At 39.8% G+C, this 21,624-nt stretch overlaps 3 protein-coding genes across 3 annotated transcripts; 1 reads left to right on the plus strand and 2 right to left on the minus strand.

The window, feature by feature from the left end:
• The first annotated feature begins 336 nt into the window (after nt 1–336).
• On the plus strand, nt 337–5,316 carry LOC111949364 (interleukin-18). Its single transcript, XM_023966458.2, has 6 exons — nt 337–583; nt 1,607–1,702; nt 1,879–1,890; nt 3,593–3,730; nt 4,166–4,317; nt 4,630–5,316. Exons 2-6 carry the CDS (start codon nt 1,615–1,617, stop codon nt 4,852–4,854), a joined length of 615 nt encoding a protein of 204 aa, XP_023822226.1. The 5' UTR covers nt 337–583; nt 1,607–1,614; the 3' UTR covers nt 4,855–5,316.
• Nucleotides 5,181–13,574, minus strand: LOC111949365 (succinate dehydrogenase [ubiquinone] cytochrome b small subunit B, mitochondrial). The gene is made up of 4 exons (XM_023966459.1): nt 13,479–13,574; nt 12,410–12,520; nt 10,000–10,150; nt 5,181–6,862 (listed from the first exon to the last, which is right to left on the minus strand). The coding sequence occupies exons 1-4, from the start codon at nt 13,525–13,527 to the stop codon at nt 6,697–6,699; spliced, it is 477 nt and encodes a 158-aa protein (XP_023822227.1). The 5' UTR covers nt 13,528–13,574; the 3' UTR covers nt 5,181–6,696.
• Nucleotides 13,575–16,330: 2,756 nt separating this feature from the next.
• On the minus strand, nt 16,331–20,424 carry LOC111949891 (L-amino-acid oxidase-like). Its single transcript, XM_023967227.2, has 7 exons — nt 20,142–20,424; nt 19,409–19,623; nt 19,116–19,228; nt 18,705–18,906; nt 18,046–18,114; nt 17,745–17,881; nt 16,331–17,642 (listed from the first exon to the last, which is right to left on the minus strand). Exons 1-7 carry the CDS (start codon nt 20,170–20,172, stop codon nt 16,877–16,879), a joined length of 1,533 nt encoding a protein of 510 aa, XP_023822995.1. The 5' UTR covers nt 20,173–20,424; the 3' UTR covers nt 16,331–16,876.
• Between the last annotated feature and the right edge of the window lie 1,200 nt (nt 20,425–21,624).

The raw sequence follows: 21,624 nt of genomic DNA on the forward strand, positions 1-21,624 counted from the left end.
AAGCGATGGGTTAGAAGGAGCCTACATAACCAACTCATAAAGTAAMATTTAACATCCATATATGGCCAGCTATATAAACTTGAACATTGATTTATCTAGCAATATGTTGTTAAATTGGTAACGTACATTTCTAAAAGTTACTGAATGTAATCAGATTACGTTACTGAGTTTGGGTCATCCCAAAGTCCCGTTACTGATTAGTTACTAGTTACCTGTCCAAAATTGATATGGACACTACTTTAACGATGTCATCATATTCCCAAACGTTTATAGTTGAAGTTAGAGAAACAGTCATTWGCCCCCTTTCTACTTTTTGCGTTACAAAATKTGGGAKGCGCATAGTGTTGTGGTGCTCGATTTGGCCTCTGCAAGCCTTCSGAGGCGCCGCGATTACATCACAGCCTCATTTGTTTAAAGCATAAATTGGGTTTAGCAACAATGCGACCGAGTGTCGGAKGTGCCACACATGAATAGGCTACATCTGTCGGTACAAACTATCTCTGGGAAGATTAGAAACAGATTTAAGAAACTTTTCTAAGTTCAAGGCATGACTGAATAGCCTACAGAAGGMGATATTTCCGAGGTAAGATATCTTTAAGAATACTGTAGAATCTAAATGGTTTATGATTGAAACCACTTCCTGGTTGTGCTCTACCAACCGGGCATTGATGCCGCATTCAAAACAACTGAGAACGAGGAAAAATACGAKGTCAAATCATGACTTTAGTGMGCTTCATATCTGAGCGCTAAAAAGAGGCCAGAGTTCCCGAGTAGGAATTTCGAGTTGGATGACTGTTTCAAATCGATTTCAGAGTTTTGAGCTCCCAGTTGTTTTGAACACGGCATTAAACACGTGTGGAACAAAACACACATGTAGCCCGAGAGTAGGCCAATTGGGTAGTTTTATTAAGACAATGTACATTGATTCAACGATAATGACAATAATATGAGTGTATGAKAAACATGTTGGGTTCTGTTTACTGAGTTGGCAGCGTTTCCTATCACTAAAAGTAGGGCTATGTGTATGATCGGATGACTGTCTGCCAATGGATCTTGAGGATGGATCAAAGATGATASCTCTAGTGTCCTTGCAATATGGGATCATTGGGACATCCTTACCTCATTTGAAGTTTTCCTTTAAAATTGTTACGGTAAATGTAGGGTTTAGGGTAGGGACGTCCCAATGATCCCGGATAGCGCAAACTGTAGTCCTGGAATGGCGATTACAGTGTACAAAACATTAGGAACACCTTCCTGATATTGAGTTTCACCTCTCATCTGGTCAGTCTATGTAAAGAAAAGGGAAGGTRTTCCTCAGTGCAGCTCGATTCATGGCATAATCAAGTGAAATGTCTCCCTCTGGTGTTTGAAAGAAAATCCCACATCTGCATTGGWATGACAGAGGCTATTCTAATTAGTAGTGTTTTATTAAATGTAAATTAYATAAGCTATATTATAGTATTTTAAAAGGCTACTTGAGTAGGTTTTTTAACTAGCCTACGTATAGATCTATATATATGAAGGGCACATGGCCAGTGAGTGGATAAATACATGTTTGACAATATTTGTCATAAATATAGGCCTCATAACATATTTTTGCCTCTAGTGACGTTCATGCTTGATTCTGAGAAGATGGCAAGCAGCTCCGAATTTAAGTGTGTTGAGTTTGCGGTAGTAGACAAGGAGGACATCTTTTTTCAAGGTAAAGTGGTGCTTTAAAAGATTGACTGAACTTTGTTTTTTATATCCACAYGTGTAAACTACCATTTAAAAAAAGAATGTGAATAATGTTCAAAGCTTTGTCAGAGATGTCACCCTCTGCTCCTTGTGTCTTTGTGTTTTCTTCATGTTATCTGTGTGGACTGATTCCCTGTAAAGTCGAACATGAAGGTAATATACATTTCTAACAATTACTATTACAAGTTATGTAGATGTGGCTCGTCTTACCTAGACCATGTGCTATTTAGTTCCAGCTGAAAGAGAATAGAATGTTAAAGTAACTGTCCAGTGAAAATCTCACATTCTGTTAGCTCATACCCAAATAATGTTGTTGACTCMWGCTATACTCATGTTTGTGGCCAAGGCATAAATTGGAGAAAAAACACTTCAAAAACCACACCTCAAACTTGTATCTCAAACAGAACATTTAAAAAATGCCTTCTATTTCCTCATAGAGGATGATGCCATCAGAGATGCTGTATATAATGACGAGATGGTCTTGTCTCCACCCTAACAATGGGAGTCATTGTCCTAAAGGCGGGAAGGCAGGCGGTCTGCTTACTGGTCTGCTTATCGCTGTATTCCCACGTGGACAGTTTTTGACGGGAGTGGATCCTTTCGCTTAGCCTCTTCCTCTCTGATGTCATCCTCCTGAGGACCGGTATATGCCCATACCATTCTGTTGTTGGTGTACGCTCACACCATTCCAACACAGATAAATTGCTTTTTAATATACTTTAAATCGTTTTTCTTTCAAATAATATTMATATTATATATTAAATATTAATTTATTATTAATTAACTYGTATTGTAATTAATTATAGGTCATATTTCATATAAATCTGAAAACACTGGACAGTTACTTTAAAACATGTACACTGAACACCTTAATATTGAGTTGCACCCCCATTTTGCCCTCAGAACAGCCTACAAGGTRTCGAAAGCGTTCCACAGGGATGCTGACTCCAATGCTTCCCACAGTTGTGTCGAGTCGGCTGTATGTCTTTTGCAGTTCTTGACACAAACCGGTGCGCCTGGCACCTAYTACCATACCCCGTTCAAAGCCACTTAAATCGTTTGTCTTGCCCATTCACCCACTGAATGGCACACATACACAATCCATGTCTCAATTGTCTTAAGGCTTAAAAATCCTTCTTTAACCTGTCTCCTCCCCTTCATCTACACTGATTTGAAGTTGATTTAACAAGTGACATCAATAAGGGGTCATAGYTTTCACCTGGATTCACCTGGTCAGTATGTTTTGTATACTCTGTGTGTTAGAGCCGATTTGGACATATTTGTATAAAAGACTGAACATACTGAGCTCCATGTACATTTGTGTAAATATATTAATGTATATGATGAAATATTAGGTACGTACCTTTATGATTTATATTTACCTGATTGAGATATATTCATTTGTTCTTAGTGTAACTCAGTTTTTGGCCCCGCCTCTTGCCCATTCATTGTACTGTGTTAAGTGTGTTAGTATAAAGGCAGGAAGTTGGGCCTTCGGGGGAAGGAGTCCTTGCTAGACGCGGGAGCGGTATAGTTTTTTGACCATACAGAYATACATACAGACAGGTCATGTTATGTATTTTCCATATCAAGTAATCTATGCTTTAAGTTGATTGGAGAATCATTTTTTGTTAGATATAAGAAGAATAAACATTTTTGTTGCACCATATCCCTGGATGTCATTGAATGTTTGGCCGTTTGGAAACCTTGAGTGTGGACTGTATGCGTACGAAACAAACCCGCTTCAGGCTTGGGCAGTGGCTATGGTAAAGAGGAAAGGAAGCCACTACACTGTATATCACACTGTCAAATGTTTTTTGTTTGTTGTGTTCACACATTCCCTCCTCTTCTGCAGATTTAGAGTCGGATGATTTTAAAAAGGAGAATAATAAATGCTTCCAAAAAATGATCCAAATCAAGAACAACCGATTCCTGGTTGTAGATGAAGAAGTTCTCAAGTTTAAAGAGCGGAATAAGGAGCAATGCAAAGCAGGTAAATGTACCTAGAGAACCCAATTTGCTGGGGTTAAAGTTATTCATCACTGTGAAGGATTTCTGTCATATGGAATTGGCCACTCACGGTTTAATACATGTACAAAATGATGAGAGTGAAGTCTTGAATCTCGCTCATTTCAAATCTGCAGTGTTGCTCGTGGCAACTTCATTTCGCTGAGTCTACCTCTAAGTTTAAGTCATGGGATTGTTTTGGGGCTTTAACCCCTGAATCTGTGTCCAGTAAACCGGCCCTCAACGTATAATACAGAGATTAGGCTACTGATGCGCTTGCTGCATATCACAACCCCATGCATCAGGGAAGATCATGTGACATCCTTATGACAAAAACGTGCAAAAGTACTTTACGCATATTGCTGCAAGACATATTTCCMTCTGTTGGATGCATATTTTTTTCTTGTTATCTGGTTTCTAGATGATTGCCGGTTCAATATCCAAGTATATAGAAACAATGACATTGACAAGCMCAGAGGAAGYGCTGTTATTCTCTCYGTGACATCACCTTGTAAGCAARCTTATATGGTGTGCTGCAAGAATGGGGACCAAGGAGTTTCTGCTAAACCACTGGTAAGCATACATTTTGAAATGCTTACATCTACGTTACATTTAACGTATGGCTTAATTTCACATTTTACAGCTGAACTTCCCACAAAGCAATAGACACCCTCTGTACAGTCTCTGTAGCCTTAGTTTGGGTTRACAACTGGGTTGGGTTCAGCAGTCGTTCAAGAAAAACAAAAATCGGTGTTCTCCTTATGAGATAAGATCACTGAACACAACCCAGGTGTGATTATTACTGTACCTTCATACCAGCTGTTCGCACAAACRAACTTCACACTGACAAGACAAAGGTAACCCCCTCCCTCTATTTTCCCCCAGGAGCAACCTTTGCCTGACCAAATTGGCARCTCACAACATGAGGCTGTGTTCTTCATGGAACTAATTCCTGGTACATCTCAGTACAGATTTGAGTCATCGCTGTGGTCTAGGTCATACTTGAGCTTTGAGGCTGGACCAGATGCAGAGCTCATGAAGTTAGTTCTCAGGGAGGTGCCTGAGGATTGTGTGGATGAGAACTGTAGTATGCGCTTACTGSCATGTTGAGTTTCTGGTACTTTTGTTAAGCCACTGTAAATACTCAGTGTTTTTTTTTWATGCTTAAATACCCATTATAGAGTAGTAGTATACACTTAAGTTTGATTGCTTAGTCATTCTGACCAGTTATCAGACACGGTTTCTACCTGTGTGTAGTCTACCGTCCTCTGTATATGCTCTGTATTAAACTGATTTAATACATAATCAAATCCATATCCACATTTATTCTGAAAAGCCTAAAGGTGCATTTTTCTTCCCAAGCTAATTTGTGAGTAACAATCTAAACGGATTGGTGATGTATAAATCGACGGGCACTAATAAACAGACAACACAGCTGAATTTCCAAAGCCATTTAAACTTTTAGACATTTGAGTAATATGAGAACAAAGACATACCTTCATCTTTCTTAGATATTTAACAAGGACAACTCTTACTTGTTTTTGCCAACACTCCCAACAGAACCAGAACAAAGCTCTGCCATTTTGACCAAGTGCATGCGCCCGCTGTTGACTTCATTTAATATTTGATGCTAGCTGTACTCAACTTGACGCGTAGCAGATGTTCATACATACACACACTTGATCAGATAAATGAAAAGTGAAATTCCTGCCAACAAGATTGTACTATGCTAAATACTCAAGCAAGAGTATGATGCCAGGCACAGCTGAGAAAGTAAATTATGCACATTATTACAAAACCAGGATATTGTCATTGGATAATTATTTAAAACATGGCCTGGTACAGGAGGAAGTGCAATGGTGTACAGATCAGTATGGCTACTCTTCTACATGCTCCTGGGATGTGCTCAGTGAGGTGAAACGTTCAGAACATTGCAGTTAGACATTTAATGAATAGAGCTGTGGTGATGCCCAATTCCACATGACAAATCATATCAGTTATACGACATGCATATCTCAATGTTCTATAACGTTGCACCCTTTCTGAACAGACCCCTGAAGTCCAGAACAGTATGGCTATGGGGTTTAAATACTGCCAGTGCTCACATCCATTTGCTCATGTCAATCAAACCAGACCAGCAAGGTCAAACAGACTAAATGTGTGGCACTAAGCTGACTGCAATGSTCTTGAAGGKCACTAGCTGGTATTTACAGACTGGTGACAGACACAAAACATACCACAATCATCCCACGAATAAGAATGCAACGCCTACATAATAAATTWAGTTAGTACAGAAGAGATGAGAAGTCATTTGCCATACTGGATCTGAAATTCAGGTCAAATATGTAAATCACTGTGGATACTTCCCCAGATAATAAGCAAYACACAAGTGTTTGGAATATTAGCGGTTTGATAACAGGCGTGCACTCAGTGAGAGGAAGCTAGAAATGCATTGAATAAACCTGACAATTCCCTATTCTATCTACATAAGATCATCACATCTGTTCTACAAAATGCATTTCTATCTAAGCGTTCTGTAAAATTGCACCCTCCTTAACAGGCCCCAGGTAAAAGTTAACCGTATAACATTTAACCAACTGCAGCATGTGTATGCGTGTTTGGTAGGGGTCAGGGACTACTTATTTAGTTTAGTCCACATAAATCAATAGAAGATTATTAACATGCCAAAAACAGACCTGTTGATGCCCAACACAAAACCTCCAGAACTTACAAACATGCAACAAAAAAAGTTCACCCCCCCCAAAAGAAATCCTGACTCAACATGATTTACGACACTTGTGAATCACTGGTAATACTGGTAATTCACTGGTAATTGTGAAAATTATATATTTATAGAAATGTACATATAATCCCTTGAATGTTCACAATCATACCAGAACAAGACGGCTGATATCCCAGTGCCCACGCCACCCATCCCAAGCCTCAATCCAATCATTTGCTCCATAAGAGGGCCACCGCTTTGCAAATGCCTACATCGTTGTAGTTGAAGTAGCAGAGACCGGCAAAGGTGACAGTCGACAACAGGAAGAGGCCTGCGTTGGCCATCTTGATCTTCGGTTCTCCGTGAACGTAGTCCGTTAAGACTTGTCCAAGCCCCCTGAAGAGAGAAGACAATACAAGAAATGTATGAGACGGCTTAAAACCACAATATTACGTAATAGCCAGYGATGGCAACAAAAAAAGGAATAATAGGTGGGTAAACTATAATCGTGGTGAGCAAAGTAACGCTCCATATACCTTCAATGTATTTTTGCGCAAAMGGTGGGTAAACGCTAAGGCAAAATAGAAGTGGCTAAACAGCGTTAACCAATGTTCCCTCTAATTTTTTGGGGCACTGAGCTTATTTCAGGTCTGATTGCAAACTTGAACGTGTTTACTGTGAACACAGATGCTGTAGCTGCTTTAATTTACATTTAGCGGTGGCCAAGTAGGCTACTGTGACTATTTGATCATAATGTAGGCCTACCAGCGTGGCCTACCATCAAAACAATGTATGAAAATGCATCCCATAACATTTTAACATTGAAATAGCGGTTCTATCACTCAGCCTACAGTAGCAGCCAATGTGTGATGTTCAATGTAGGCCTACATTCCATGAGACTGTTGAAAAAAACATGCAGGGCTTGACATGAACCTTTTTTTATCCACTTGTCCGTCAGATAAGTGACTGAAAATGTTTTGTTTGATGAAAGAAACCACTTTATAGATAAAATGCATTATTATTATTCCCATAGCATTATTTTAGAGAATCAGACAAATTATGCTACCCTCTGCCTACTTAGCTTATTCAAGCCTGTTTTCAAATACAACAATGCCCCTTTAAGACAAAAAAAAGCTTATCTGACTCGTTTTTCAAATATGTCTAGAGTTTTGTGCTCTTGTAGGAAGCAATCACTCCCCTATTGCTGATTATCTATAACTGGGATAACTCACTAACTAGCAAAGGATATGAACAAAATGTGCACATGTGGCTACATGCATCTCTCGCTCTGATCTCAAAACAAGCACATCTACTCACGACCGCTCATGCTGTAAACACAGTCCATTTCAAAGTAAATGGCACAGATCCATATATGGCAATGGGCTATTTGCATATAGGCCTACTGCAGCTCTAATTGTTTATGCCGCACCGGTCTGTRTAGAGTATGGGCTGAGTAGTGGTGTCAATGCAATAGAATCTTACGCCGATGTGTTCTGTATACAACAATCTCTTGCATAGTTGGTTTTGTTTCGGTATGTTGCATTGAAAGTGGCTAATATTGCATTGATTCTATCACAATTGCCACAGTAAAAGGAAACATTGATAGTGTTAACAGGGAAAACTCTAGAACAGTGGTCACCAACCTTTTCTCAGTCAAGATCACTTTGAGTCAAACTGCAAGATGAGATCGACCGCAGAGATTTTTTTAAAACCTGACTTAAAAAACGTAAGCCTATGCAACATTAACCAATTAAAAACAGTACTGTAGCAATGAGGTTTGTGCAGTAAGCGATCACCACATGGGCTTTTCTTGAATTGCTCTGCCAATGCATTGTTCTTCGGTCATTTAATGTATTTTTATATAAAMAYATTTGAGGTAGGCTATATAATCACACAGGTAATTGATCAATTGTTGTATTACTTGAGGAACAGCTGCGTGAGAATACATTTGAAATGTTTTGCTTATTTTTATTATCCTGGGCTGATGGTACCTGCATCTGATGGTCAGTCTCAGTGGAGGAAAAGAGCAGCAGACTGAAGGTCTGCCTCTCAACATCCCTTCGCTCTCCCTTTCCTCCACTGACCAAAGGTATGTCTTCCAGCTGAGTCCTAACTTCATAGTCATTATGGGACATAGTCCTGACTTCATAATCTTTGGCTTCCCCAGGGTMATGTTTTGCAGAGGGAAGTGGACAAATGCATAATCTGAATGACTGAAGACCCACCAAGGAGCCACCAAGTCCTTGAGGAACACACCRATAGCTCAAGGAACCAGCATGCGACCTTAGTTAGGCTATTCTTTGTTTAGACTACAGAGTGGGGTGTCTTGTCCTGTTTATGTAGCCCATGTGAAATGGCTAGCGAGTTAGCGGTGCGCGCTAGTAGCGTTCAATCAATGACGCCGCTCTGAGACCTAGAAGTAGTCGTTTCCCCTGCTCTGTAAGGGCTGCGGCTTTTGTGGAGCGACAGGTAACGATGCTTTGTGGGTGACTGTTGTAGATGTATTCAGAGGGTCCCAGGTTTGAGCTCAGGGCGGGGCAAGGAGAGGGACGGAAGCAACACCATTACATTGAGAACAAACTGAACTGGAAGCATTAAGGCTTCCAGTTCAGTTTGGTGAAATCCTTGAAAGATGGTGAAATCCTTGAAAGATGCCTAAAGAGATAAGCCAATGTACAAAGCAGTGGCCTTGGAGGACAGAGCTTCGTAGGCGTACTCATAGTGTTCCTCAGTTAASTGGACAATGGTGCTATTTGATGACTCCAGTTCAAATAGTGGCACTCAAACATTAGCCTTAGCAAGTAAGGCAAAGTTAAATAGTACTGAGCGCAGTTTTAAAAATTGCTTCATTATAGTCCAAGGCACTTAACAAAAGTAGCACAAATGGAAAAGCCACTGTGTATTACACATGACCAGCATTCTTAAGTGTAATCTTGATGTTTAAAAAAATGATCATATGAGTGTGCATTTCAACTCCTCAGTGACAAGTTGGCAACAAGTYTGACAACTGGAAATTAGCTGGTTTTCATTAGAGGGACATGCCTTGAGKATATCCAAGTACCCAAAACGAAAAACTAAGTGGTATTAACACCACCCATGACTAGGATTTGTACTTTAAACCTGCCACTTATTTAGTCAGTGGTCTAGCAATGGSATAGTGCTCCAGGGAGACATTTAGCCCACCTCTTCAAAAATCTAAAAGCTCTCGTAAATGAAATGAAAATAAATGCTAAGAACAAAACTGTTTTTGCATGAGCAGAAATGTAGTGGACATAGACTTGGTTGGTTATCCCAACCACTTGCCTACTCCATTGTCCTTCATAAAAGCTTCCGACTGTAGTCACAACACAAGTCATTTTCTGTAGCTGAAAAACTATGGTCTGAGCTTATTCGGAACACGTACAACAATTTTAGTCCGGAAAGGATCGTTTGTGGAAATATGAAAGTAAAAATATTTAACCAGAATAAGGAAGTGAGACCACTGGCCAGTGCCCTTTAAACCAATGAACAATTTGAGGGGAAACTCATCTTACCAGTGGCCATGCAGGGTGAGGGCGGCAGCCAGCGAGTAGTCAACAGCAGGTCCGGGGAAGTAGTAGGCAGCAGGCCCCATTGCCAGCAGCAGTACGCTCACCACACGCTCTCCTGTCCAATGCAGGGAGGCAGCTTTGGACCCAGAGCCGGCTGCAAAAGGGCAAATAACAAAACATTCAATCATACATCCACATGCAKAACTAACCTCTTGTGTAGAGAGGGGGTAATCATTTAAAGACTCATCATTGAAAACAGTGTATTTACATGTATTTTTTAACCCTTTAGCCAGATAGAGATTTATAGTTGGCCTGACATGTTTTTAGCACATAGAAGCAATTACGTTTGTCTATTAGCCTACGGATTTTTTGTTGTTGCGTTTAACAATTATCCCAGTCAGTTCGTAACTGAGGTTTATATCTTTCAGGTTTTAATATACAAACATGCTCCAGTGGAGGCTGCTGAGGGGAGGACGGCTCATAATAACGGCCACAACGGCGCAAATGGAATGGCATCAAACACGTATTTGATACCATTCCACTGATTCCGCTCCAGCCATTACCGCGAGCCTGTCCTCCCCAATTAAGATGCCACCAACCTCCTGTGGCCCGCTATCATAAGTTGTTGCTTAGGTTCTCAAGATTCATGCTTCACTAGATATCACAGTTCAAACATCATGCCATGTGTTGTGAGAAAATAATCAAAATTGAGCTCGGGTATATCCTGTTTCCATTGATTATCCTTGACGTTTCTACAACTTCATTGGAGTCCACCTGTGGTAAATTCAATTGATTGGACATGATTTGGAAAGGCACACACCTGTCTAGATAAGGTCCCATAGTTGACAGTGCATGTCAGAGAAACCAAGCCATGAGGTCAAAGGAATTGTCCGTAGAGCTCTGAGACAGGATTGTGTCGAGGCAAAGATCTGGGRAAGGTTACCAAAACAATTCTGCTGCATTGCAGGTCTCCAAGAACACGGAGGCCTCCATCATTCTTAAATGGAAGAAGTTTGGAACCACCAAGACTCTTCCTAGAGCTAGCCTTTCGGCCAAACTGAGCAATCCGGAGAGAAGAAGAACAAATAAGAATTAGTTCTTGACTGACTTGCCTAGTTAAATAAAAATAAAAAAGGGCCTTGGTCAGGGAGGTGACCAAGAACCAAATGGTCACTTTGACAGAGTTCCTCAGTCGAGATGGGAGAACCTTCCAGAAAGACACCCATCTCTGCAGAACTCCACCAATCAGGCCTTTATGGTAGAGTGGCCATGACAGCCAGCTTGGAGTTTGACAAAAGGCACCTAAAGGACTCTGACCATGAGAAACAAGATTCTCTGGATGAGATTCTYTTTGGCCTGAATGCCAAGYGTCACGTCTGGAGGAAACCAGGCACCACTCATCACCTGGCCAATACTATCCCTACGGTGAAGCATGGTGGTGGCAGCATCATGGTGTGGGGATGTTTTTCAGCTGCAGGGACTGGGAACCTAGTCAAGATCGAGGGAAAAATGAACAGAATAGTACACAGAGATCCTTGATGAAAACCTGCTCCAGAGAGCTCAGGACYTCAGACTGGGGGAAGGTTCACCTTCCAACAGGACAACGATCCTAAGCACACAGCCAAGACAACACAGGAGTGGCTTTGGGACAAGTCTCTGAATGTCCTTGAGTGGCCCAGCCAGAGCCCGGAAATCTCTGGAGACCAGAAAATAGCTATTCAGCRACGGTCCCTATCCAACCTGACAGAGCTTGGGAGGATCTGCAGAGAATGATGGGAGAAACTCCCCAAATACAGGTGTGCCAAGCTTTTAGCGTCATTCCCAAGAAGACTTGAGGCTGTAATCGCAGCCAAAGGTGCTTCAACAAAGTGCTGAGTAAAGGGTCTGAAAACTTATGTAAATRTTTTATCCATTTGCAAAAATATATTAGCCTGTTTTTGCTTTGCCATTATGGGATATTGTGTGTCGATTGATGCGGGAGGGGGGGGGGAACGATTTAATACATTTTAGAATAAGGCTATAACGTAACAAAATGTGGAAAAAGTAAAGGGGTCTGAATACTTAACGAATGGACTGTATGTACCAAACACACAAACAACATGTCAGTGGGGACATCACTAACCGCGGCTCCCTGACAATAAATGACTTAACCCCCTCTCTCAAATCCTTCTTGCATGAGACAGCTCAGTATACAAGAGAGAGCAAAAAAAATACTTGAATCCCCTTAGGTGTAGGGCTGTAGGCTCTAATACTTATAATATAGGCCTACCACTATCACCTTACATAAGTATCCTAGCCTGAACATTGATTACTTTAAGAAGTCACAAAAATCACAAACATACTATTATTAATCTTTGAGTRCTACAGGCAAACTTTAGGCTATCGGCAAAGCTCTTATATCGTGGAAACAAACCATAGAGAGATGAGGATCCATGAATCCTAGCAGTCAACGGGTAGGGACAGTCCTGGTCCTTYTGCTGTGCAACCAGGGGTCGAGAGAGGAGAGAGCTACGATAAAACAGAGCTGTGGGGAGAAGACAAGAAATCAGTGTCATGAGCAATTTTTYAWYTAAATCACAATATTTACTGTTCAATTATAAGTAGGCTATAAAATAAKGCAAAGCAACAAAAAMCAATAAAGCTTAGGCTACACTGTAATGTAGACAGTTGTTCACACATGGCTCGGTTCCAAAATGTGAATATTATTACACATAGGCCTTTATAAATCAGAGGAGGCGTCTTTCTTTCCTCAAACTGCAAGGAGTATCATGAATAAACCATTCCATTATTGTGGTTGTCAGCAATCACAGGTAGCCTATCTGGTTTATACATTTTTTTGTGGTAACTTGTTTGTGTGTCTTGGTAGTTGTTAAAAGTAGTATAAGTACAAGTAGAGGTCACATATGGTAATGGCAGATATTCGAGGAACTGAAGTTTTGGCAGCCAAAGACCATATACTGTAGRAGTATGGATGAATTGGATTCATGCCACAGTATGTGGGATTGATAGGGGAAGAATAGCCTAACATGTATATAGAATATTTTGAAAAGTGATAGATTACGTTGATTATGTTGAGGTGGCCTTAATTCCTAACAAGCATGAGGCCTAAAACTGATACGAARAGTTTAGAATCGAGGTTGATCATTTTAGTTGCTCAGGCTATTTTACGAGATGCGTWAACAGATTTGATTCAATGCAGTGACGCCAATAATTGACGTCAGTGACAGCTCGCGCAGGAAGCCTAGCGGTTAAGATCTTTGGGCCAGTAACCAAAAGACCCCGAGCCGACTAGGTGAAGTCACTATGAATTTGAAAAGTCGTACGTTGCTCATCCATCAGCTAACATTACGTTAGCTTGCTAGCTACTAGCACATTACAATATGTAACGTTACTTTTGGCAACAATCTGTAATTCTCAARAACAACAATATGAAATACACACAAATGTGGAATTAACATACAGTTACACACAAAGACACTTACGTTTGACACCTCTGTGACAGACAGAACTTATCCTGACGATGGCCGCCATGACAATTAACCAACCAAGGTCACACAAYTTACCCGGATGTAGTTGCTGTTTTGTCCACTGCTGATCAGGGGTATATAAGCACTGGGTGATAGTCGACTGTGGATGCTTTTTCATGTTATTCTCATGTGCCACACAAACTGCATTTTAATGCAAACAATGATCCAATGTTTGATTGATCTTGGTTTAATAGGCTATTTCCAATAATAAAGTATAAGAAACATACATCAATTTTGAGCAAACGTTAGGGACAATGTTGATCTGCAAAAATAGAAGACTGCACATTGCAATATGTTACCAAATGTATTATAACAATTTCGGTAAAAGGGATGGGGCTAGAGACATTTAATCACTCTCAAATTCATAGACAGAGATATGGTAGCAASGACTGACCATCCATGATTTCAAAGGTATAGTTTTAACTATGTTTTGAGGCTATACAGTGTTTGATTAYATTTACTTCGTTTACAAACATTGGAGTAAAACAAGCTCATATTTTGGGTTCTGATGGGGTACAACAGTTGAACTAAGCTCATGAGGCATTTATAAATTACATTCTTAAAAAATCTATGGGTACACCGCAGTACATCATTAAATTATAAATAAAAARATGGATACAGCAACTGCAGATTACCCTTTTAATCTGAATAGATAGCAGTRATTATATTAAAGGGATAGTTCACCCAAATTAAACAATGGCATATTGGTTTCCTTACAATTTAAACAGTCTATGGACAAGGTAYGACAGCAATCAATGCTTTGGTTTTGTTTACCTGGCTACTGTTTCAATAAAAATAAAAGTAAAGCATTTGTGGCACAAATCCAATGGAAGTCAATGGTACCTATTTTTGCATTTCTGTCCTTCATATCCAAATCATCTATAAGTGACTTCATTGAGTTACAYAATCCATTTTGAGATACTTTAGGTTGGTGCGTGAAAATTCAGTGGTGTAAATACTTAACTAAAAATACTTTAAAGTACTACTTAAGAAGTTTTTTGGGATATCTGTATTTTACTTTATTATTTATATTTTTGACTACTTTTACTTCACTACATTCCCAAAGRAAATAATGTCCTTTTTATTACGCCCATACATTTTCCCTGACACCCAAAAGTACTCGTTACATTTTGAATGCTTAGCAGGACAGGAAAATGGTCCAATTCATGCACTTATCAAGAGAACATCCCTGGTCATCCCTACCGCCTCTGATCTGGCGGACTCACTAAACACACATGCTTCGTTTGTAAAATAAGATCAGAGTGTTGTAGTATGTCACTGGCTTACGTAAATAAATAAAAAAACAAGAAAATGGTGCTATTTGGTTTGCTTAATATAAGGAATTTGATACTTAAGTATATTTAGAACTAAATACTTTTAGACTTTTACTCAAGTAGTATTTTAATGGGTGACTTTCACTTTTACTTGAGTAATTTTCTATGAAGGTATCTTTACTTTTACTCAAGAATGACAATTGGGTACTTTTTCCACCACTGTGAAAATGCTAATATATTGTAGGATCCATTGACTTGCATTGAATTTGTGGCTCAAATGCCATACCTTGTCCATATACTGCTTACAGTGTAAGGAAACCAATATATAATTTGGGTGAACTATCCCCTGAACAGAATCTATCCATTAGATTGCATGTGGGTATCCTATTATTAAAACGTTCACATTGTTTTATTAATGGTGCAATATACAGAAAATGCTCCGCCATTTCCTGTTTGCAAAAATGTGAATAGTTCCCCTAATTTCACGTGACAAAACAAGCAAGTATAGTGTAGAGAATCATTGTACCATCTMAACAGCTGTGAAATATATTTTCCATATCCCAAAATATTATATTTTCAGCTGGTTGAAGCTGGTGTATAAAACCAAAAGTAAAATAGCAAAAACTAAACTTTAGAAGGGGAAGCATAGGAATATCGCACACAGAACAGATATACCGCTTCTTAGACTTGCTTTCAATGAGAATTATATATCTATAACTCACAATTCTATGTGAATTTGGTCAAGTAGCCCAAAAAGTTACATATTGTGGCTTTAGAAAAAAAATGGGTTGGCCTTACTTAAAATAGAGGCTGAACATTGAAAATATTGGAAAGTCTTGACTCCTGTTAGTCAATTATCTTCGTGATGGAGCAAACCCACAACAAACCAYTGAGCAACAAACGCACAAGCCTACAGAGAAGGTCATTATCAGCTCTAACGTTACAGGTTGAATTAACCCGACTGTAACCAATCCTAGGTACTGTAATGGACGGCTTTGATTTAAATTCGTCAGAAAAGGCTGATGCTTCAGAGCTCCAAAGGATGATCGCAATTGAACAACAGAAAGCGCAGTTTCAGGCCCAGGTAGGTAGCTTAGCTGCATACATCAGAAGTTATGCTACGAAGTTAGCTACTGTTAGTTAGCTAGCTAACTTAAAGCTAGGTACATGAACTATTCTGAACTGTATCTTGCGTTTGTTTTTTTATTATACAATCAAATGTGTTCTCAGAATGGACAAACCGAATTGCGAGTTGATTACGGAATCTTATATTTCTGTTTTGAGACCTCCACATGGAAGTTGACTTAGCTGATTCATTGCTTCTTTTGAAGGTGCATAACTTYACATATGTCTGTCTCGACAAGTGCATGGAGGGGAGCCCGAGTTCAAAAATGGATTCACGGACAGAGACTTGCCTCGTGAGCTGTGTTGACCGCTTCATTGACACTACCTTGTCTATAACCAACCGGTTCACGCAGATGGTGCAGAAGGGTGCCCATTGATGGGAGCTGGACAATGAGAAATAGGCTATAATGTTTTTATTTTGTAAGAGAACTGTGCATGATGTTTTCCCTTATGCATCGAACCCATAACAGCCTTTTGCCTAAAATGATGATATGCCACAGTACAATTATTCAACAGGTAGGCCTAAATTGGACATGCTAGAGAATCAAAGTATTTGGTTGCAATACAGCTTTATTAAAATAMAAAAATAGGCCCAAGAACTACACCTACACAGTGCTTCTCATAACATCTGTGTGACAACATCATTTGACATGGTTATGTTGTAAAATACTGTAGGCTATTTAACAAAATGGCCATTTTAAAACAGTACACACAAAAATAAATAACAGGTTAGAAAKGGGAAAAAGTATGAACATTTTGCCCTGAAGAGGACTTGTAAATAGGCCAGTAAACAGAACACATGAATACTACCGAATGCATCATCAGACAGTACTAAAAATGTTTTATCAAAATAAATAGTTTTTGGTTTGGSCATTGGATTTCGTCATTTAGTTTGTCAACATTCAACCTCTCAAGCTATTCAAAATAAAACCGATGTGCCCAGGCCCCAGATGTCTATCCTTCCAGGTTACTGATGTTCCTGGCTGCCCTTAGTGCAGATTTCATGGCAGTCTCAATCCAAGCGTGAGGTAGTGCCGTGTGCTCCCCAGCAAAGTGGACCCTGCTCTCATTCCTGAACAGGTCCGAGGCGTAGTCCGTCTGCTGGTAAGGTGTGTAAATGGCAAAAGCCCCCAGGCTGAAGGGATCCAGACCCCACTTCTTCACCAACCCTCCAGTGCAGAGAGGACGTATAGCCTCCCCATGGATCTTTACCAGGTCATCCAGCACCAAGGCCTTCAGCTCATCCTCGCTCACCCCCTGGAACAGAGTGGAGTCATCGGAACAGGTGTAGGATGCCAGGAGAGCCCCCCCAGCCGTGCCTGGGAAGCTGTGGCTAGGGTAGTAGATGAAACGAGAGGGGAGATCCGTGATGCTCTTCCCCCCTTTGATGCCCTCCTTTTCCCAGAATCTCTCRCTGAAGCTGAGGACCACCTTGGTGGAGCTGGCGTAGTGCACGGACCGCAGGGCCTCCATCTTCTGGGGTGACAGCGGGGGTTGGAAGTCCATGAAGAGAGTGGCCTTTGCTGTAGCTGTCACCAGGGCATAGTCTACTGTGAGGTTGGTCAGAGAGGATGGATCACGCCAGTCCTGGTAGGATATGGTCACATTGCTGCTGKTTTGACTGATGAGTCGGACCTTGGAGTTGAGAAGGATAGTGCAGTTGAGGGCCTGGTAAAATGCCCTTGGTAAATGGTCAAACCCATCAGTGATCTCGTAATAGCTGAAAAACAGAACATTCCACTACTTTAATACACTACTTAACAAACACTAGATGTAGGGCGGGGTGTCTAATTTGATTGTATGTGCATAGTGGTGTTCTTACACAGTGTTGTCRTTRATATCYGACTGAATATACAGCATCTCAGTAAGTGATGCGTAGAAGAGGCTGTTCTCATTCAGGATATCTCCAATCATGCGCAGGGCACCACGACTCAGGTTCCCCTCCTTCACTAGATACTCCTGTCAGAAAACAACACTCATTAAAATGGCTGAATAAAGATATTTAAATACATTTGTTCCCGTTTCTAGTAAGGAAAGTGGCAAAGTGCATACCAATTTAGAGTCTGACAATAATCCTGCATCTTGTCTGATGGTTACCTATAAGCAACCAAGTGTTTTCTTACCTTGACTGAGTACGAGTCATATTTTCTCAACATGGTCTCGCAGCCAGCTGTCTTCATATCATCCCTTATCTACAACAAATAATTTGTATAAATAATTTGTTATAACTGTGTTATGTGACACATACCTGTATATGTGTATAACAACATTTAACATATTACACAGTGTTCCACCACAGGAGTCTAAACATGCTGACCAGACCGCGTGCGTGCGTCCGCGTGCGCCATCTAATTTMATCATTGGGTTGTTATTTTACCTGAAATGCACAAGGTCCTCTACTCCGACAATTAATCCACAGATAAAAGGGTAAACAGAGTTTGTTTCTAGTAATCTCTCCTCCTTCCAGGCTTCTTCTTTGGACTTTATATTGCGGTTGGCAACCAACTATATGGTGCATTACCACCACYGACTGGAGTGTGGACCTCAGTTCATCTTTCAATCACCCATGTGGGTATATGCTCCTAAAAACCAATGAGGAGATGGGAGAGGTGGGACTTGCAGTGCGTCAAGTGTCACAAATAGAACCAAGTTCTATTTTAGTGCCTGGCTACGCAGATGTTCTTTGACGCGCGCAAGCTGTGTGGGTGCAATGATTGAATAACGTGTCTACATTTATTTTGCAACGCGAATGGTGGGAGCCCCCCCCCCCCTTTGCACACACCTTCCACAGGGCCAAGTCAAAGAGCTGACCAGCCGATTTTCCCCTTTCCTTGTAAGTTAWGGGATAGTTCAGCACGTCTGGGTTCTCTTTAACSCTGTATGTTTTCTGCAGCAACCCGTTCACATGGTAATATGTGTTGATGTCATCCTGGATAAATGGATTCAGTCCAAGGCCCATTTTTGATGAAAATGATAAAAGAATTCTGTTGAATWAAAAATGCCATAGTTAACATTGTATTGATGGTTAAAGTACACTTGCTATCATTCTTATGCAACTCTATAGGACATGCACCAGTATCTGATAATGATTCATTTGAGATAGGATGCTTGACCTCTTTTGAACAATAACATATGAAGACGGGATAACAGGTAGCTCCTTATTTCATGTGGTAGGACAATAGGCTTTACTCACTTGTGAAAGCTAGGGATCCTCATAGCACCCAGCTCTGCATACCATCCCTCTCTTCTATTTCTGTAGGTCTCCACCCGTCCTCCAATTCGATCACTTGCCTCTATTAAAGTCACCTTGTCCAAAAAAACAAACACTATCAGTTTCCCCCTTTTGCACTGTAGGCCTATTATTAGTCATAACCAGACAATTACAATAMTGACACTAAATTCCTTTCTCAGTAAGTAAATTAGCATATGTCAATGATATTAATTGTGTTGACATTGATACAGTAAATTATACAAAAGATACTGTACCTTGTGCCCTGCGTCCTCCAGAAACTTTGCTGCAGTCAGTCCAGCAATACCACCACCGATGATGGCAATATGATGAGGTGTCTTTGTGAAGRGAAGACCTCTGTTCACAATTTCAAGGAGTTCGGCATAGTCTGAATCTTGCAGGCAGTCGAAAAGAGGATCCTCAATGTATCCATTGACACTGAAAACTATGATCACAACTATAGCGACAGGAACTGGAAAAGAGCAAAAGTAAATGTTTAATAGGCCTGTAGGCTTACAATATAAAAAAACATGTACAAATGTATTTTTAAAAGGGTTATGGAGGGATATGTTATTAAAGTAGATGCAACATACATGAATGGCATACAGTCTGCTGGGCTATTCTTATTTCCACCCCAAATCACAAAACTAGATCTAGAATGACTTTTAGAATGTTCCTGAACATCCCCTTCACTACTTTCCAATGATTTGTAGGAATTCAACAACAAGTTTTTACAAAAGCAGAAGTTATTGTTTTGCAATTATACATAGATGATTACATTTTTATTTGTATTTGCATTGCCCCATAAGGTGACGCAATACTTGTTATTTCGATTGTTGAGTCAATGTATGTCTGGACTCCCTGAAACAATGCATTTTTACAAATTCTTCAAATAAACAAAAATATAGGCTATGAACTTTGAACACAAGTCARYTTGTCATTATAACTAAGCTAAAGTAAGATGTGTTTAATAAAAAGGAAAATACTTACAATATTTGCACAACGCCACAAAGGGTATCATCTTGACTCCTAAGCCCAGAGTCCTTGCTTTCCCTTTTCTAGTGATGCTGACGCCCACCGGAGAAATAGAAACCTAAAGCGAAAYGTGGAGGCAAGTACTGTAGCCTAGATAATGTGATTGACTTTGTTTTACTAATATTATATATGTTATATAATATTGAACCCCACCCCACCAATATTAAGTTACACATTTGTTTTCGTTGCTTATTAAATTAAGATATTAACATTAATTTGCGAATCATGCATATCATAACGACTTACCTTAAAACACCTATATATGAATACATCATTAGGCCTACACACTTAAACTGATACNAAAGATACTGTACCTTGTGCCCTGCGTCCTCCAGAAACTTTGCTGCAGTCAGTCCAGCAATACCACCACCGATGATGGCAATATGATGAGGTGTCTTTGTGAAGRGAAGACCTCTGTTCACAATTTCAAGGAGTTCGGCATAGTCTGAATCTTGCAGGCAGTCGAAAAGAGGATCCTCAATGTATCCATTGACACTGAAAACTATGATCACAACTATAGCGACAGGAACTGGAAAAGAGCAAAAGTAAATGTTTAATAGGCCTGTAGGCTTACAATATAAAAAAACATGTACAAATGTATTTTTAAAAGGGTTATGGAGGGATATGTTATTAAAGTAGATGCAACATACATGAATGGCATACAGTCTGCTGGGCTATTCTTATTTCCACCCCAAATCACAAAACTAGATCTAGAATGACTTTTAGAATGTTCCTGAACATCCCCTTCACTACTTTCCAATGATTTGTAGGAATTCAACAACAAGTTTTTACAAAAGCAGAAGTTATTGTTTTGCAATTATACATAGATGATTACATTTTTATTTGTATTTGCATTGCCCCATAAGGTGACGCAATACTTGTTATTTCGATTGTTGAGTCAATGTATGTCTGGACTCCCTGAAACAATGCATTTTTACAAATTCTTCAAATAAACAAAAATATAGGCTATGAACTTTGAACACAAGTCARYTTGTCATTATAACTAAGCTAAAGTAAGATGTGTTTAATAAAAAGGAAAATACTTACAATATTTGCACAACGCCACAAAGGGTATCATCTTGACTCCTAAGCCCAGAGTCCTTGCTTTCCCTTTTCTAGTGATGCTGACGCCCACCGGAGAAATAGAAACCTAAAGCGAAAYGTGGAGGCAAGTACTGTAGCCTAGATAATGTGATTGACTTTGTTTTACTAATATTATATATGTTATATAATATTGAACCCCACCCCACCAATATTAAGTTACACATTTGTTTTCGTTGCTTATTAAATTAAGATATTAACATTAATTTGCGAATCATGCATATCATAACGACTTACCTTAAAACACCTATATATGAATACATCATTAGGCCTACACACTTAAACTGATACAGGTAGGCTACCTTCATTGGAGACCACTCACCTTCATCAATGGAAA

The sequence above is a fragment of the Salvelinus sp. IW2-2015 genome, linkage group LG22 (genome assembly GCF_002910315.2).
Source record: "Salvelinus sp. IW2-2015 linkage group LG22, ASM291031v2, whole genome shotgun sequence".
NCBI lineage: Eukaryota > Metazoa > Chordata > Actinopteri > Salmoniformes > Salmonidae > Salvelinus > Salvelinus sp. IW2-2015.